Genomic DNA, 20,550 nt, shown 5'->3' on the forward strand with positions numbered 1-20,550 from the left:
AACACTTTGACTGTCAACGTCTGAATGAAATAATTTTATAGAAGCTTCTAATATATAACTCCAGCTTCCCTAAGCTCTTCAATAATTGACATGATTTCATTCGTGTGACTTGGATTCCCAGCAGCTTGAGACGCCACCAACAGTCGCAAACGGTCAACTAGTTAATTTGGATCATCCCAGTATACATAGTCCATAGGTGTCTTGGTGGTAATCATAAATTTTGGTAGTCTTCTACCATGCTTTTCAACAAAATCAGCAATATATTTCTTATACTTGTCTGTTGAATCTATGTAAATACTTTTACTTGAATCATAACTTTTCCTATGAATATTTGTTCTCTGGATAATTTCCAAATATTTTGTCTTATCATCTTGCGTGACAAGCGTGTCTTTCGGTGTTTTTGTAAACAATAATTCCAACAACCCATGAGTTATTGGATAATTCCTTTCTTTGACAGTTATTGTATCATTTGAAAATGAAATATTTGAATCACCCATATACATTTCACCATGTTTTTTGCGTACTCCATATCTCATGTCATTATTTTTGTGTTTTAAACTTAAACGTTGTAAATAATTAGTGAGAAGAGGATTTTTACTTTAGGCTTTGGAGTACTTGTTGATAATGGTGAGAAAATAGCAAATGCTGTATTGTTAAATGAACTTTCATCATCCGTCTTTAAACTGTTGTATACTTCTGGATCATCATATGAAGATTTTTTAATCTCTTGTTTTTCAACGTGTCGGTTTTCAACCTGTTGGTTTTCTTCTTCTTTTTTAATATTTTCTTTTTTCAGCTTTGAAGATTCAACTATACTCTGAAGTGGTGTGACAATAGGCTTGAACATTTCCTCCATGGCTTTTTCAGCTGTATCCTTGCCCCACTTCAATATCTTGTGCTTCCATCGGATAGCATCGCTGGCTTGAGATATCTGATGTAAAATATCCTTCTGCTTTGAAATTTCTTCAAGCTTCATGTTGACTGGTTAAAGTCTACAGTATGTATGACTATCACACTTTAAAGTACCTCAATTTATACTAATGAAGCAGTCGAATCCTTTTCGATACCTGCCACTGTTCAATTCACTGTCTTTATCTATTACCACAAACCCATATTTATTCCAGCATGCCGAACATAAATCTCTGAATGAGTTGTATGACATGTCTGTATTGACATGATCATCATAAATATGTTTCAAATTCATTTCATCTTGACGGATCAGAACGAGAAAGTTTGCGTTATCTCTATTTAGATGTTTAGGTATTCGTGTATAAGTTTGATAAAGATAAAAGCTATCAACATCCTTGTGTCGACCCATACAGAAAAAAGCCTTGATATGATCTTGTTTTTCACAAGCAACATCGTCAAATATTATCAGGGAGTTAGGCTTAGCATCTTCAGGCTTGATTACAGCCTCATATTTGCTGAACGTGAAGAATCCAATACCATCAATCTGTTTAAGCAGTGTCTCCAGGAACTGATACTTTGGTTGGTTAAGAGACTTTGAGTAGAGATATTGAAACACTAAATTTTTGCTTAATTTAAAAATTTAATTATTTAGACCATTAAATCTCGCGGATAAGAAATAATCGCCTAAACTTCTAAAAATTGGGATTCGCTGCTCTGGGATATTCCGCTCCCGTGAACCAATGAGTGTCTTTGTCTTTAGATGAATTTATTAGTTTTAGACAGAAGTCCTCACGCGTGCCAGTTAACTTGCTTTAATTACTTACAACTTTTAACTGCATGGATGACCCTTCGTCCTTGATTGACCCTTTGACAGGTTGCAGGTAGTCGTGGTAAAGAGGTGTTGGTGTTTTGAACAATAAATGGTGATTGGCGACAAGGATTATTATAAAAACTTGACTTTATTACACCAATTCAACACTTTAAACAAAACTTATCATATCTCGGTAACGCAACTAACGAAATATTTATAAAACAGAATACTTATACTTAAAATTATAGCTGATGGAATAGTAACAATAGTGAACGTGGTGAGTAATCACCTAATATAAAGATGATAATATCCATAGAAAATAATAAAGAATATTATATTAAACAATAAACTTTTAGATTAATTGAGATTTTGGTGAGTAGTCACCTAATAGTAGTATAGTAGTATGTAAATTTTTGACTATGAAAAACCTAGCGTGGTGGTTAACACCGGGGGATAAATCGAAGTGTCGATCAATGCTCAAGGTTTGAGGTTCGTAACCGTTTTTTCCCCTCCTCGTGTCGTCCTGTGACGCCACGGGAGCTACACACTAATTTAGCGAGCGTCGGTAACGAAAATTTCGGGTGGTAGTTCGCCAGGCTGATAAAATCGGGACATTTGTAGTGTCTCAATATATATTCTCAAATCTCAAACCGTTTGGATGTACAATAAGAGACAGCAGAGCATTCGTCTTTCCACAGTTTGATGGTCCACAAAATATAGCACGTACACTATTTGGAAGCAAAGCACCGTGTCGTTTGAGTTTTTTCACACCGGTCCCTTGAACAATTTGATCAAAGTTGATAACTGGTAACTGAGCTCTTGGTTTCTTAAACTCCATGACTGCTCAATTAATTCTGAGGCTTGGAGGTATAAATACAGGCTTATATAGATCACCAAGTCAGTCTTTGATGTTTCATGTCTGAGAGCAGACGTGGTAAAGGTGTTGTCAACCATATAATCAACAAACTCCCACTTCAACTTCACATACCAGGATATCAGTACTGTGGTCCAGGTACAAAGTTAGCCAAGAGGTTACCTCGAGGTGATTCAAGTATAAATCCTTTGGACGCTGCGTGTAAGGAACACGATATAGCTTACTCTAAAAATCGTGAAAATTTGGAAGCTCGTCACGAGGCTGATAAAATTCTTGCTGAGAAAGCGTGGCAACGATTTCAAGTGAGAGACGCCGCTATTGGTGAAAAAGCTGTTGCTTGGAGTGTAAATAAAATCATGAAGCTGAAAAGATGTTTCGGTATAGGTCTCAAAAAAGAAAAATCTATTACCAAGCGTAAGACAATTAAAAAAAAAAATAACGAAGCGTAAGACAGTTGTTAAAAGAAAGACAACGAAGAGAAAAACAACGAAGCGAAAAACAACAAAGCGTAAGATAATCAAACGCAAGACAGTCAAAAGAAAGACAATTAAGCTCAAGACTTCTAAGAAGAAGGATGTTGCTTTGAGACAGGTTGTTGATGAAGCTAAAAAGTCCATGCAGCCTGGTGGAGATCCAGTTAAAACAGCTCTTGAAGGTGCTCGCAAGGCTGTCAAGAAGGTTGGTGGCAAGAAAAACGTTCGATTGCCTCGTATTTTACCAGTTCCGTCAAAGATTGGTGGAGTACTTCCATTCTTGATTCCCCTGTTTGCAGGGTTATCAGCGGTTGGTGCTCTGACAGGTGGAGCTGCAGGTGTTGCAAAAGCTGTGAACGATGCAAGCGCAGCTAAGAATCAACTTGCTGAAAAGAAATGTCACAACTTGAAGATGGAGGAAATAGCTGTAGGTAGAGGATTATACCTCAAACCTTACCGCAGTGGTATGGGACTTTATCTGAAACCATACCCAGAGAGAGCTGGCTGCAAGAACTTAAAAAACCAGTAGAGCTACCACATCGAGCACTGACTAATGATGATTTATTAATATATGCTAAGCTGTTTAAAATTCCAAATTTTCGTGGAGTTTTCATGAGAAATGATTTACCAAAATCTGGACCTAAAACAAATGAATCAGCAATAATAAATTTACTTTGACAGTTTTGGTAATCTACAACTTCCGCAAGACTTGATGGAATATCTCGACGTTGGTAGCGTAAAGTACAATCATAAAAGATATCAAGACTTTGATACAATCATATGTGGACATTTGTGTTTAAAATTCCTGACTGGACAACTATAATTGAGAAGTGAAATAAAATGTGATCAGTATATAAATTTTGAACTTGAAGATTCTATTGGATCATTACTTGGATTTACCAACCGCATGCTTGAACCTAACACAGCACATAAATCTGATTTACCAGTAAAAATATTAAAAATCAACGCTCTGAGAGTCGAGTGCAATATAACTACTGGAGCATACATCAATGGTGAGAAGAATCACACAATCTATGAATTTTTCCCGAGAGTTCCAGCAGGATATAAAATAGTAGAGGTACCAACAAACATCATTTACCTGCCAGTCGCCGTACGAGCAATACACAACGTGAGACTCCGCATTGTTGACCAGGACGGGAGAATAGCAAATTTTCGTGGCGAGAATATTACGATAAGACTGCATATAAAAAGTCTGTAATGGGTATCGTATATGAGACAAAGACTGGTAGTGGGTATAAAAGGATTGCAGCATGTCCAAAGATTGTCCTCATCGAGCTCTGAAAGTGTTGACACGTCAGAACGCAGAGTTCCTAAAAAGTCTAGGACTAAAATTACGTGGAAAATTCACAAGATAAAAATAAATTTTTGTTGTTTAGCTGGTGTGATACCATGGCGGAAATCTTAGATATAAAAAAATCGATTATTTTTTATGAGTCTATTGCGCACTGTGAAGCTCATTCACACCTACATACGCATCATCAACATTTAACAACAGTGATGAATTAAGGATTGCTGTTCAGCATCAAGATCTGTGCTTGCTTCCAAGCAAGAGCACTTTACATTTTTATGGAAGAATGAGGAAAGCTGATAGTACTGCTGTGAGTGCTACTGCAAAGATGATCAACATGGCTGTCTGTCATATGTTTGAAGAGATACGTTATGAAATGAATGGTGTAGAAATCGATAGATGTAAGAATGTTGGCATTACCAGTGTTATGAAAGGGTACGCTTCTCTGAGTCCAGGACAGCAAAATATTCTAGAAAATGCTGGTTGGATTGTTAATGAAGATAATAATAAGTTGACTGATAGTAATGTGTTACGTCCAATTTTGGATTTAATTAATGAATTTATTTTTGGCCCAAGCCTTTCGGCCTATAGACCGGGATCTTAATTTTAATTTTGTCTGGAAAGGTTATGTTAATTAATACGATTAGAATCTTGGTTATAAAATATATTTAACACAAACTAATGAAATTCAAAGTATATAAAGGCAAAATTTAGATTGATCTAATTGAACAATAAACAGCTTACAACGAGTACAGTACCTTTAATTCACACTGATTACTTATTAAACTTTTGAAAATATACAAACGGAATGACCACGTTTTGTAAAATTTAAAAAGAACAATAAAGAATTTGAATTTAATATGAATTGTACCACTCGTTAGAAGCAAAAAAAAGAAATCTTTTTTAGTAATCGAACTCGAAAATAGCAATTGAATTATTCACTAGAGCTTCAAATATTTTTTTTTTTCTCTTTTTTTTTTATAGCAACTGAACCGTTCACTAAGGACTCGAAAAATTTATTAGACGTCGATCCGTTTAGCGGACTCTCCAGAATTTTAGTAGGCCGTTTTTGAGAAAAACGTCTCTTTTTATAGTTTAGTAGTCATACCCAATTTGTGTATGTTCTGGGAGAACTTCCATCCAATGAGGATGCAGTTTTCCGGACTCTGGTCCCATTCCCTTCGGAAAAGCGAATAGGACACGCCCTAATGCAGGCCTGTGTGTGTGCGCACCCACACACATACCGGCATGTACGGGTTATTTTACTTTATTTATTTAAAAATAGTCTTAAAAATATAAATTAAATCTAAATATTTCGTAATGACAATAGCGCTATAAATTTTATCCCAACAACCTTAATGACAATCGGTTTTACAACAAACTTGATTTTATCTTAATAATAAAGATTGCATAGTCTCATGTCTTTATTAATTAATTTATTTCGTAATCAATGATAAAATTTCATTATTTAAGAAAGGAAGAAGAGAAAATGAGAATTTATCAGATTTATTCCCTAAGAATTTGTTTTAGATGACTCCCTCATTTTATTTCACAGGTGGATATCGTTTGTTAACGAATGTGAAGTTTTAGTCATCGGGAATATAATTATTTTTGACTCTATGATTTTAATTTTATTTATAGAAATTTCTTTTAATTATCTTTCGAGTTAGAACTTTCTAGAGAAATTATTTTAATTATTTTAGAAGTTAAAATCTTTGGTGTAAATTTTATTTTAATTATCTTTATTATAGAAATGATTTTAGAAATTAGAGATGATTTCAATTATTTTTAGAAATTGAAATTTTGGTTTAGAAATTATTTTAAATTTTTAGAAAATGGAATTTTATCGTAGATAGTCTTAGAGATTAAAATTGGTTATAGAAATTATTTAAATTATTTTCTTTAGAAAATAAAATTTCCTTTAGGTATTCTTTTAGAAGTTAAAAATAGAATTTTATTTTAGTTATTTCTTAGAAATTAATTCTTTAAAAGATAGAATTTTATTTTAAGTGAAATACTAAAATTATTTATCTTAAAAATAAAAAAAATGGTCTTAGTTTTTTTTTATTTGTTAAATGCACATCTGGATAAGATATTTTCTCGATTTTATTACTTCGAGGTAATACCCTGTCCCTTTAGTCTGAGCCTTTTATGACCCCGTATTAGATAAGGTTCTGAGTTTCGTCTTTCGGGGCCTTTATTTTTGAGTTTTATTAGGGGCTTAAAAATATTTTTAAGAGGGTCTCAGATGAAGGTCATTAAAGATGCATTAACTGTTTGCTTTAGATTTCTCTAAAAAAAAAATTTTAAGTTTAAAGAGTGAAGATTAAATCTTATGGTCACCGGAAGTTTGACTTATTTTCTGAGAAAATTAAATAATAAAAAAAAAATATCGAGAGATTTTTCGGACGTAACAAATGGATACAGTGATGTCTCAGTACCACTGAGTTTTATCCTCGGATTTGCTGAAGATTATCAACGAGTTATTGTGAATGCCAAGCATGAATTAATACTGATCAGATCAAATACTGATCAAAATGCTTATGTTGTTACCGCTGAGAATGAAAATGTTACAATTACGATTCAAAAAATTGAGTGGATTGTATCGTATATAACAATGTCTGACAAGTATAAAATTGAGGTGTTGAATTATATACCCTCTGATCCAGCTATCCCAATCAGTTTCCGGACTTGGGAACAGTATGAGTATCCACTGCTACCAGCTACAACCAAGCACATTTGGGTAATCAAAACAACAAATCAACTCGAGAAACCTCGTTTTGTCATCCTTGGATTTCAAACAGCAAGAAAGAATCAATCGAATCAAAATGCAAGTGAGTTTGACCATTGCAGCATAAGAGACATTAAGCTCGTCTTGAACTCTCAGAGTTATCCATATAGAAATTTGAACCTTAACATTACGAATAATCAGTACGCCTTGATGTATGACATGTACACAAATTTTCAAAGTGCCTACTATGGAAAAGAAGCTGAACCGCTAATGGTTAAGAACGATTTTCTGAATAAAGCACCTCTGTATATAATTGACTGTTCCAAGCAGAATGAGTCAATCAAGTCTGGGCCTGTGGATATACGTAAAAATGCTTTATATATACGTCTGGAGTTTGAATCGTCAGCACAGTTTCCAAATCAAACTGCTGCTTACTGTTTGATAATTCACGACCGAATAATTTAGTACAATCCCATCAGCAGCACTGTAAGAAAACTTACTGAAAGGTACAGTTTGATCCTAAGCCACCATACATTACATGCATGTATGGGACTTTGCATCCAGACAAGCAAGGCAAGGTCCATGGGAACAAGCAGCAAGAGATAGAGAACGATTTCACCGACGAATACAAGAATGAAATAAAATTATTGAACCTATGTTAATTAATAAACTTGATGTAATAAAAAATAATTAATAAACTTAATGTAATAAAAAAAATTAATTAATAAAAAAACACTTTTATTTGTAATTTAATGATTGTTTATTTATAAAACCTTATTAAAATAATTATTTTAAGATACATTAGCTCATAAAAAAGATTTATTATTACATTCATAGCAGTCCTTCTTCAATAGATAAGGACCATCGAGAACATCATTATACATAGTCTTATAATGCTCTGTACATCTTGTGTAGTCGATAAATCTTAAGTCCATCTTCATGTGATGAGGCATCTTTGACCATATAGCATCAATTTCGTGTTTTGAGAATTGTAGTATAAAAGATTCATCCAAACAGGCAATATCTTGTGGATCCATCTTGACTAAAGACTGGAACTGATAAAAAAGCTGTAATTACTTTTCCAGTGATGGACTTAGGCCCCAACAGCTGAGAAACCAACGTTTCATTCTCTGAACTATTTCATAGGCACAAGCATAATTGCTTTTCCTTGAGTGATTTTTCTTCAGGAGACACAGTTGGATGGGATCAAAGTCTTCAAGATGGTTGATAAATCTCATCTTCGATAAATCAATTACTTCAGATGAAAAATTAATTACTTTTTCAAGCCAATGTTTTTTTTCTTCACCCAAAACATAAATGTATGTTTTGTGCTTGAGAGTCTCTCGCATCACTTCTTCAAGTTCGTTATAAAGAATGACCCTTCATCCCATCTGATGCCATGGTTTCTTAACAAAAAATCTTTGGTCTCCAAGACCATAAATTCATTGGTGTACTCAGCTGGTGGTTCGAAAGTTGCTAGCGCAGCAGTACTTAAAAAATCCACTTCATCGCTAAGTGAAATAACAGCGAGCTCTTTGACAATAAAAAATCCATCAAGCGTGTAGAAGCCTTCAAAATTAATAAAAATCTCCATCTTCCCAACTTAAGTGCTCAAGTTCACAACCGAAAACATAATAACGGTCTCGCGGTTGTGAGCTGATTTTATATCGTTAATCCCCACCACCACCACCATGGGGATGAAAAAGTGGGGGTAAATTGCGCATAAAGGGTTGCATCAGAAAAAAAATTTCATCAGAAAATGACGTCACTAACAAGTTAGGACTTGTTTAAAAAAAGGCTGACGAAATAACGGGACAAAATCGCTGGGAGATGACGGTGAAAGGGTTGTAGACATAGTCAAAATGGCGGCTACTAGATGGCGAGCCAAAAGGGGTGACATAGTCGCGGCAAATAGCGGCTACCACGTGGCGGGTCAAAAGGAGTGACGTAGTCAAAATGGCGGCTACCACGTGGTGGATCAAAAGGGGTGACGTAGTCGCGACAAATGGCAGCTACCACGTGGTGGATCAAAAAAGAGGCGGGAAAATGGCGGAGATTAAAATTCAAAATAGTCGATAAAAAGGGTTGGAAATATGGCCAAATGATAAAAAAGGGTTGACAATATGATCGATAATTTAGCATGGACACAAACCACTCTGCCGGTAATGCAGATCCCTACATTGCCTATATCTCGAACGCTCCCAGCTATACTACTCTCCTAGCAATCTCATAGCTGCTACAATTCTTCGATTTACTTCGAATGCTTCATTTATAAAGGGTGATGATTGAACATATCGTACTTGCTCACACTTACATTGTAAATCAATTTTAAACCCTAACCCACGAGCAGCTGCACGACTAAATTTTATCTGTTTCTTACATGTAGAACACAGGATGAACGTTGAAAGCGTGGTAAAAACAGAAAAAAATTCTAAAATACAATAACCGTAATTGTTATTGATTATAACTTCCTCATCCTGCGAATGTTTTAATTTTGCTGCAGATGCACTCGTGAAACTGGTTTTTTCTTCTACAGCAAATTGATGACCGGAAAATTTTTTTTTTTTATCTGCATGGCCGTCCAGAACTAAATTTTAAAGATTTTCTATCCATTATACTGTAAATAAATTGACAATTCGCAATTTACCAAATAATTTTCACTTGAATAATTTTAAACACGTTGTCAGCACTTCCACTCAGTACGAAGGTTAGCTCAAAACTAACTTAAAATGAAACTAAAAAGAAGAATATTCCAACAAAACAAGTTTCTATGTCCTTCAATTAAATATAGATTTAAAAGGAATACTATATAATATAAAGGGACATAAGTAGGAACTCGGGAACGCCTACCGTCTTTTGTTAACTTGTAGCGGTCAGACCAGAACCGATGCCACGTCACTAAAACGGCTATAACTCATGAAATAATAGGAATTTTGAAAAATCCTTTTAATGACATATTTTTGAATATCTATACTTTGAAAATATGAAAAAAAAATTATGAAAACGGTTGACCCTGAAGGCCATCCCTGCAACTTCCCGCTAATTCCATACTTAGGCGTTTAAAATTGCACCAATGACGTTTTTGAGCTCTTCGAGCTCAAAAATACAATTAATGAGTTATTTTGAGCTCTCCGAGCTCAAACAGATTGCTTTCCTATCCTTTAAAGCTCTTCGAGCTCAAAAGTCTGATAGAGATTTGATAAGACACTATTTTTTGAATTTTTAAACCACAATAACTTTTGAATAAATAATCCGATTTTTAGGCGGTTAGAAGCATTCGACGCAGTTTTTTAAGCCTTACAAAGAATCTTAAATTTTGAATTGATCGCGCTAGAAATTTTAAAGTTATTCTGAAAAAACACTTTTTTCGGTTTTCTTTCGTTCACGATATCTCTCGAATGAATCAACCGATTTTGACCGGACTGGTGGCGATCGACGTGGTTTTTTGAGGTTAAGAGCTGATTAGTTTTTGGAATTGAACCATCGAGCCGTTTAAAAGTTATTCCAAAAAAACCACATTTGAAAAAAAATTTTTTTTCTGTTTTTTAAGATTTCTCAAAATCTATTGATCTGAATCGGTCTAAATAGTTTTCAAAATCTAAGTTTAGACAAGTTCTTTTGAATGGAACCAACCGCGATGAAATCGGTTAAGCCGTTCAAAAGTTATAAGCGGTTCACATACTTTCATACACACACACACACACACACACACCTCGTGTCGGGCTTGCTGGGTCCCGCATCGGGCGCCTCCTCAGGTGGCGGATAGGGGAATGCCCGGCATATCTGCACGTCAGATGCGTCGGGTACCGAGGAAACAGAATACTCGGGGTGGACCAAAACCTAGCAAAAGATGATATGGAAATGTCAGAAGATTTTCAAACATCGTTTACAGAACAGAGGATGGATACCTCAGTGCCGCCGAGGGAAGGCGTGCAAACGGGCCTAAACTCGTCGTTATCAAGCGACCGTTTGAACAGTGGAGTAGACCCCATGGCTCTGCTGTCTAGCAATGCTAGCAAGGTTACAGGGAGTACGAAATCAGCCCAGATGGCGGAGAACGGACAGCTGAGCAACATTCCTTCAAAAAGTGGAGGACCTTTTGCTCCTGCCACTAATCAAACCCACCGAGGTAGAATGAACTCTCTACCGACCGTCACCGGCCAACAGTCACCAATGGAGAGGCTCGGCAACAAGATTGATGAGTTAGCCGACTTCATAAAAGACAAAAAGAATCTCCACCATGAGATCAGAAAATTGGTTTCGTCTATTAGTACGGCATATAGGCTAGCCAACAAATCACCAACGAAGTCGGCGTCAACGACTCAAACATCTCCGAGTCTGAACAAAAAATCACAGCCACCTCTGACCACTACTAAGAAATTACCACAGCTAGGAGATGGCAACAAGGAGAGGCCGCTGTCCACGCCCAGCCCTTCCTCAGATATTGACAAGCCAGCACAGAAAAAGACAGCCCGGGATGATACCTGGACCAAAGTGACTCGGCAAAACAAGAAAAAGAAAGAACAGGAGCCAGTGACTCAAACTGCTACAGCCCAAGACCAGCCAAACAGCGGTGGCTCCAAGAAACCAAGGAGGAAGAAGACAAGAACTAAAGCTGTCCTAGTCCAACCAGCTGAAGGGCGAACATACGCCGATCTCCTGAAGGAAATCAAGGCCAAGGTAAGCCCTGTCGAGACGGGCGTAGACATAAGGTCTATTAAAAAGACGAAACACGGAGGCGTTCTCCTTGAAATGGCTCGAAAGACCGAAGACAGAAAGGCATTCACCGATGCAGTAAGGGCAGCCACTGCAAACATCGGCACAGTCAAGACGCTAACACCAACAACAACGATCGAGATCCTCGACTTAGATGAAATCTCTACCGAGAGCGAAGTCCGTGAAGCACTCAAACGTGAATTCACTGACAACCTGGAGGTCAAACGGGTAAATTTGAAAAAACCCACACCACGAGGTAATCGGGCAGCTTTCTGCGAACTAGACGAGCCCAGTGCGATTAAGGCCCTTGACAAGGCCCGTATACGGATCGGTTTGGTGAACTGTCGTATACGCTCAGTAGTAAAAGTAACACGTTGTTTTAAATGTCTTGGTTATGGACACCAAACACGTCAGTGTGCGGGACCAGACAGAAGCAGGTGCTGCTACAAATGTGGCGGAGAGAACCACAAGGCCGTAAACTGCACGGAGAAGTTAAAATGCTTCCTTTGTGCTTCGACCAAAGATGCCGAGGATAGTCTATGCCATATTTCTGGCACTGGAGCGTGTAAGGCATTCCGCAAAGCACTTGCAGAAGCCATGAAAGGTCATAAATGACACGCATACTACAAGGCAACCTGAATAGGTGCGCCTTGGCGCAAAACCTGCTGCGCCAGCGTGTTTTCGAAGATAAAATTGACGTCTGCTTTATCTGCGAGCAATATCTAAACATCGAAGGTAAAACATGGTTCGCAGACGAAACGATCACGGCAGCAATTTGGATTGTGAACACAAAGAACGTTACCGTCAACAACAGCGGAGGTGGAGCAGGTTTTGTCTGGATTCAAACCCCCACAACCTACTTCATGAGCGTCTATCTCTCATCTAACGAAGGGATTAGTGTGTTCTGACAGAAACTCGCAAATATAGAAGATGCGGTCACTAAGTTCGACGGCGAAGTTATCGTAGCCGGAGACTTCAACGCTAAATCGGCTGAGTGGGGCGCTGCTTTCTCCGACACCAGAGGAAACGAGGTCGCTGACGTCGTGGCTAGACTCGACTTCATAGTGCTGAACACCGGGAGCACCACGACCTTTAGAAGACCAGGGTACCAAGAATCCATCCTCGACATCTCATTGGCGACTCCAAGGACTGCCAACATGATTGAAGACTGGACAGTATCCGAAGAATACAGTGGCAGTGATCACCAGTTTGTGAGATTCAGCGTTGGATTGGCATTTGCTCCGGTTTCACAACGCGACGTTTCTAAGCGGAAGTGAAATGCCAGAAGGCTTGATCCAGAGGCATTGCAAGCTTCACTCGCACGAAGCTGGTCTATCCTCCAGAACAACCCGACACCGGATACCTGCAGCGAGACGGAAAAGGCAGTGCTAAACACGATGAAAGAAATTACTGCCGCATGTGACGCCTCTATGCCGCGGCTGAAAAACCAGAGCTTCCACAGGCCGGCGTACTGGTGGTCAGCGGACATAGCAGAACTTCGCAAAATATGCCATCAGCTACGTCGCCGAGCAACGAGAGCTACGAAACGCTCCCCAAGCCAGGACTTGTATTCAAAAGAGTACAAGCAGGCTAAAAAGACGCTAAACCGAGCCATTAAAGCAAGTAAAGCGAAACTGTGGAAAGAGATCTGCAACGATCTCGACAATGACCTCTGGGGTAAAGCCTACCAAATTTACGCCAAACGACTTGGAAAGGCTTCACCAGAGGCGCCGAAATCTCCTGCCTTGATGGAGAGCATTGTAACGGAGCTTTTCCCCAAACACCCACCGCGGGAGAAGAAACACTACACTAAGAACAGCGAAGTAACACCCTTCACAACTAAGGAATTACAAGACGCGGCCAAGTCACTCAAAACAGGAAAGGCACCTGGACCTGATGGCATTCCGGCATCGGTGATCAAAACTGTAGCCCTGGAATACCCAGACATACTCCTGAACACCTACAACGCATGCTTGGCAACTGGCACGTTTCCCGTGGTCTGGAAACGGCAGAGATTGGTTCTCTTAGACAAAGGTAAGGGAACCACCATAACACCTTCGTCGTTTAGACCACTCTGTATGCTGGAAATTGCTGGAAAACTGCTCGAGAAGCTCATACAAGGGAGACTTCGCAACGACATAGACCGTGCTGGAGGTTTTGCCGCAAACCAACACGGCTTGCGGAAAGGACGTTCAACAGTCGGCGCGATCCAGAAAGTCGTAGCGACAGCGAGAGAAGCATTGACTGGTAGCCTCAAAGCCCGCAAGGTGTGTCTTGTCATCACGCTAGACATTAGAAATGCCTTTAACAGCGCAAATTGGGGAGATATTTTGGACACCCTGGAGCACAGATTTGACGTGGAGCCGGAGAATCTGGCACTTGTCGACAACTACCTTGACGAGAGAAAGCTGATAGCAGAATCCACGGAAGGTCCACAAGAATACGCCATAACGGCTGGCGTGCCGCAAGGCTCAATAATGGGGCCCGATCTATGGAACGCGGACTACGACGAGCTTCTGGAAATCCCGTTGCCAAAGCAAGTGGAGCTAACGGGCTTTGCAGACGACGTCGCGGCCACGATAATAGTAGACAGCGTAGAGGAGGCCGAACTACTCGTTTGGGAAACCATTGATGCTGTCGAGACTTGGCTCGATAAACACCACCTGAAACTTGCAAAACACAAAACCGAGATGGTCGTTCTGACTCGCCAAAAATGGTTCCCAAAACCATTTGCTGTGGACATGGGAGGAATAACGCTAACGTCAACAAGGGCCCTGCGCTATCTGGGGGTAATGATAGACGAGAAACTATCTTTCCGCGAACACCTCGATAGTGCATGCCAGAAAGCCAGCAAGACGGTGTCTAGCCTAGCAAGAATTATGACGAATACTATGGGACCAAGAACCAAAAAGAGGAGAGTCCTTCTGGAAGCAGTCCATTCGGTACTGCTTTATGGAGCGGAAATATGGGCAGATATATTAAAGCAGAAAACCTATCGGCAGCAGTGCAGCGGCGATGCGCTCTCAGAGTTGCCTGCGCCTACCGCACGGTTTCCGAAGCGGCTGTATTGGTCATTGCGGGAGCTGCGCCCATCGACCTATTTGCGTTCGAGAGAGCAAGACTCTGCGACGCTAAAATCGGTGGCGAAAACATGAAGGAGGTAAAAACGGGGATAAAAACGGAAACGCAGCAAGAGTGGCAGGACCGATGGACGTCGGGAGAGACAGGCAGATGGACAGCGCGACTGATCCCAAACATCAACATCTGGCTTTCTCGGAAGCACGGGGACACGGACTTCTTTCTGACCCAGCTACTGACGGGACATGGGCAGTTCAATGCCTATCTATTCAAGATGGGTTTGCACAGCACACCAACGTGCAAATACTGTCCAGACAAAATTGACAACGCCGAGCACACGTTTTTCGAGTGTGATCGATGGAAGAACGATAGAATCTGCACCGAAGAAACAATGGGCACCGCGCTTTCCCCTGAGAGCTTGGTAACCTGCATGATCAAAAAAGAAGACAACTGGACAGCTGTAGTAGCCTACGCGCAGCGTCTCTCGGAAGAAAAAATCGCAGAAAGGGATTAGAAACCAGTAATAACAAGAAGTAGGTGTCGTGAGGCACAACATGGACTAGATTGAAGTAATGCTAACGCGGTCCTGATCCAGTCTTCCCTGTAACATATATAGGGAAACGAGAGAGGAGGATGTTTAGTCGGTATTGTTGCAAAATAATATTGTCTTCTGAGTCCGACATACCCAGGCACCAACACCTAGTCTTGGCAACAACACCAAGTCCTGGCATACGTAAACGTATTTTACCTCCTCTATAAAAAAAAAAAAAAAAAAAAAAACACACACACACACACACACACACACACACACACACATACATACAGACACCGTGACAACCTCGCGGGGATAGTCAGGGAAGCTTCCTGTGACCTTCAAACGTCGAGATCTGATGAAAACTCGATTTTTGCAAAACGGGGTGAAAACAATAACTTCCCGATTTTTGAAAATCTTCGATTTTCTTAGCGGGAAGTTAAAAAAATTTCGATTTTTTTTAAATTCTACAGTAGAATACTCCCTTAATAAAAAATATGATAATAAATAAATAAACAAATGAAATTTGTAAAAGGATTTTATGTGAAAATATAGATATTTTACTATAATCGCTAAAAATTTTGTCAAGTTATCTTTAATAGCTTTTTCGCAATTAATTTTTTAATTAAAAGTACCGAAAATTTTTATTGTTAAAAAAATTGTTGTTAAATTCAAAATTTTCAAAAACTGTTTTAAGGGATGATTTTTAGGTATTTTTAGGCCGAAACTCAAGTGATCTGTTCACGGGATCGACGGTGATCACTCGGGTCGATACTCCTTCCCTATAACGCGACTATACCACTTGATATTCACTACTTTACTGTGTCCCTCCCTATATCCTTATTTGATATTCAAAATACCTGCTTTATCCACCACTGTATTATCATACTTTAATCAATTATAAACTCGAGCCAAATAAAATAATTTTGAGTTATCACTAGAGGCAAGAAAATATAGCTTTATAGGACTGTGCTTTGCGACGTTCACGTAACATAGACCTCTATCAAAAAAATAACGTCACACTTTATAGAGCTATATATTTTTTGTAATATTACTATAATTACCTTTTAATATTCTAAAACAAATAGAAAAATAAAAGTTTTATTAATTTATTATTCCCGATTTCAATTTTAACTAAATATTTTTCCTATAAGCTTCCAATACATATCTTGTAAAGTTATAATAGAAATTTTTTACAGTGAAATTGGGTATCTCATAAAGACCTAATTTTTACAATTTATATAATATAAAGTGAAAATCGTATTTACCTAAACTAAGAATCAAACGCAAGCCGCACGCCTGCCAGACTGATACCTATCAGTCTCATATTTGTAAAACTGAAAAGTATTGTTTCTAAAATTGGAAAAGAGTGTAGTAGAATGACAATCCGTGTAATGTAATTAAAATTGTTTGGTAATATTGCAATGCAGAGTATAATTCGACAATGAAAATTATAAAAATAAAAAAAAAAAACTTTTTAAATTTTTTATGAGGTTATTGTAATATAAATTATAATATTTTTTTGTGATTTTACATTCAATTATGCTGAATCAGATCACAAATAATGTTTGAAATATTAAAAAGATTTTTCTTAAAAATTGACGAACGGTTCTGTAATATTACAATACGTGTTAGGTTTAAACATGTATATTATATTCTGTCAGGAAATCTTAGTAGATTTCCTGTCAGGTGTTGGAAAATTACATGAATTTTATTTTATTTCGCATTGCTATACACTAATTTGTAATTTTACCTATTATTTATTTTGTAATGTAATCGTAATTTTACAAGAAATTTTGACAGTGTACTCTTCGTCATGCCGAAAATATCGTTCTAAATGTTCAAACTGTTCAAAAATTATCGGAAGATTAAGGGGGTGGGGTGGACTCACTGAAAAACACACAGACATAAATTTCTGCATAGAGCTCTTTTAATTTGATTTTATTGTCTTTTGTTAATTCTAGATTCCAACATAGCAGAAACCTCAAATCAAAATCATCATTGTGATTCACTTAATGATTATGGTAAGTTAAACATTTTATTTTTTTGATTTTCTGATCTTGATGCGACTTTGTAGAAAATATAAAAGTGAAAAAAGTTAAGGAATGAAAAATATTCGAAATATTTAGCGATTTTTCGGATGGCCGTACCTTCGTTAAAATAGTATTTTTGGAGTCCTAAAGAAAGAAATTTAAACATGAAATTTCTAATTTTAAGATCTCGGAATGAAAAAATTTTCAAAATGATGTGTACTGCTCAATCTCAATGAATGCCATAAAAAAGTTTTCTTAAATTTTTTGGTTTTTGTTTGGTCGACGGACTTGGAGAAAATATTTATAACTTGACAACTATATAAAGCGGCTAACTTGTTTACTTGCGCTTGCACTTGTTTACTTGTTCAGTATTTACGTAGCTTTAATTTTCTGTCATCTGAACCTTAATACGACCACTTGTTGCTATGATATCGGATTTTGAATATAAAAGGATCATTTTGACTCGAACCATCGATACCTCAGCATCTAATAATTGTGAAGTGAATTGAATGTGAATTTAAAAAACTTGAATCAATTTCCTACACGGAAAAAAAATTCGCGTGAAAATTATAATAATAACATCGTAAACCCGGACTAGACTTTTAATATTTCGATTTTTATAATTTAATAACTTTAAAATTACTATTTGCTCAACTGTGTGTGTGTGTGTGTGTGTGTGTGTGTGTGTGTGTGTGTGTGTGTGTATGTATGTAAGTATGTAAACGTCTCATAAACCTCTCATAACTTTTGAATGGCTCGACCGATTCGATCGCAGTTGGTGCCATTCGAAAGGGCTTGTCCAAACTTAGATTTTGGATACAATTTGGATTGATTCGTACGGATAGATTTCGAAAAATCTGAAAAAAACTGTAAAAAAAAATTTTTTTAAAAGTGGTTTTTTCGGAATAACTTTCGAACGGCTCTATCGATCAACTCTAAAAACTAATCAGCTCTTAACCTTAAAAAACCACGTTGACCGCCGCTAATCCGGTCAAAATCAGTTCATTTGTTCGAGAGATATCGTGCAGGAAAGAAAACCCAAAAAAGTGTTTTTTCGGAATTTCTTCGAAATTTCTAGTTTGATCAATTTAAACTTAAAGATTTTTTTAAGGCTTAAAAAATTGCGTTGAATGCCGCCAACTGCGTGGAAATCGGTTCATTAATTCAAAAGTTATTGCGGTTTAAGAACTCAAAAAAGAGCGTTTTATCAACCTTCTATCAAACTTTTGAGTTTGAAGAGCTCAAAAGCATATAAAAGTTTTTTTTTTGAGCTCGGAGAGCTCAAAACAACATATAAATTGTATTTTTGAGCTCGAAGAGCTCAAAAACGTCGTAAATGCAATTTTAAGCGCCCAGGTATGGAATTAGCGGAAAGTTGCATGGATGGCCTTCAGGGTCAACCGTTTTCCTTATTTTTTTTTATAATGATTTAATTGCCATAAAATTCTAAAAAGTTTCAAATGTCTGTCAACTTCAGTGTCATTCTTAAATTTCATTATTATAATTTAATTTTCTTAAAATTCATGATAATTGATAAATTAATAATTATTAATTTATTAATTATAATAAAAAAGATCCACTGTATCATAAACATATCATATGCACCTGTGTCAATAAGGTTAATTCGACAATATTTTTATTTTGGTATTTTAGTGAGAAAGAAACCGAGTTATTTAAAAATCACTATTTTTATTAGAGTAGAAAAAAAAACTATGGTATTCTCCACACAGGTATATCAGTTTCTTTACTGGAGGGAAAAATTTTCTAGGTAGAAAAAAACTTTTTTTTCAGTGCGATAAAATTTCCGATTCCAATCCTAAATGCTCAAAATTTATTTGAGCCAAAAAAAATTTCTCGAGTCAAGAAATCCGTTATTTCTGTGAACGAAATATAAAACCACACGGCGAAGAAAAAATTACTTACAGATAGATCACAATAATCGATAGTAAAATTGAACAAACTCGTCTGCTAATTAGATGGTTGACTTTATTTTATTTGAATCACTCACGAGTGTTTGATAGAACTATACGACCTGGGGTAAAATAATGCGTGGTTGTGCTCTTAATCTCTCAATGAACTGTTGTCGCTCCTTTTTCTGTCTTTGATATTTAGAGTGATAATGGTTTACAATGAGTTCAATTCTAAAAATGACCAAACTCCACATCAAAGTAGCCGCAAACATAATGACATAAAACATCAAGTTATCAAAGTCGATCCGTTCATAGTTTTCAGCTTCATTAATTTTCTCCATCTTCTCTTTTCTTCTCCATAAGTTTTTTATTATCTTATCATTTTACAATGAACCATTACTGGTTTCCTGTTTTTTTAATCCTGTTTCCACCGGTATTGAACGAACTTTATCAATTTTATCCTTCAGCGCCCAGTTCTTCTTCGTCCAAAACACAAAATATTTCCTTTGATACATAGAGATTTTGAAGCTTTAAGGCGTTTTAGAGTTGTTGTATAGTCAAGTTGATACAAGCGATGGTTGAATTTTGTTGGGCTTCTATCACACATTTTTCCAACCCAGCATCAGATGATGGATGCAAGTATTTTTGATCCTCTTTAGTCACCCACAATTTTATATTTATCATGTCATTCTCTAATAATCCGTCGTAAAACACATAATACTTGTTGTCGAACAAGTCCTTTAGGGTTTCGACATTACGTCTTGCAGGTTGGGAAAGAATAGCCGAAATTTATCCTTGGAATCCGGGCATCACCACAAAAATAAATAGAAATCCGAAGAAATAAAAAATCCTCACCGAGAGACGTCCCATTGAAGATATATCCCCATACTCAGTGACATGCTCACAATGTCCATGATTCCTTCGCTCACGTTAAAATTATTGTTCATAATTATAATCACTGCTATCAAGAACAAAACCAAGAGTGTGGCGCAGATGAAATTAAGATTTATGTGGGTTTCGGTGAGTGGCATAAAATAATTTGTTTTCATCGTCAGAATTAAAAAGTACATTTCGCTATAATGCGTCACAAAATCAGTCAGTCTAGGATTTGTATCAGCTAGTTGGTTCATGACGTTTTTCGCATAATACTGACGATTAAAAAGTTTTTCATCAA

General features: G+C 37.2%; 1 protein-coding gene across 5 annotated transcripts in view; it reads left to right on the plus strand.

Moving 5' to 3' along the window:
• LOC123260037 (dystrobrevin beta) overlaps positions 1-20,550 on the plus strand; it is an 822,761-nt gene that overhangs the window by 753,184 nt on the left and 49,027 nt on the right. For 4 of the 5 annotated variants that reach the window (XM_044720962.1, XM_044720964.1, XM_044720965.1 and 1 more), the window contains one exon: positions 17,398-17,457. The exons of the other annotated variant lie outside the window; for it this stretch is intronic. In XM_044720962.1, the coding sequence (XP_044576897.1) occupies positions 17,398-17,457 (60 nt within the window). The remainder of the gene's footprint in view (positions 1-17,397; positions 17,458-20,550) is intronic. 5 annotated transcript variants of the gene reach the window in all.

This window comes from Cotesia glomerata, linkage group LG2 (genome assembly GCF_020080835.1).
Source record: "Cotesia glomerata isolate CgM1 linkage group LG2, MPM_Cglom_v2.3, whole genome shotgun sequence".
Taxonomy (NCBI): domain Eukaryota; kingdom Metazoa; phylum Arthropoda; class Insecta; order Hymenoptera; family Braconidae; genus Cotesia; species Cotesia glomerata.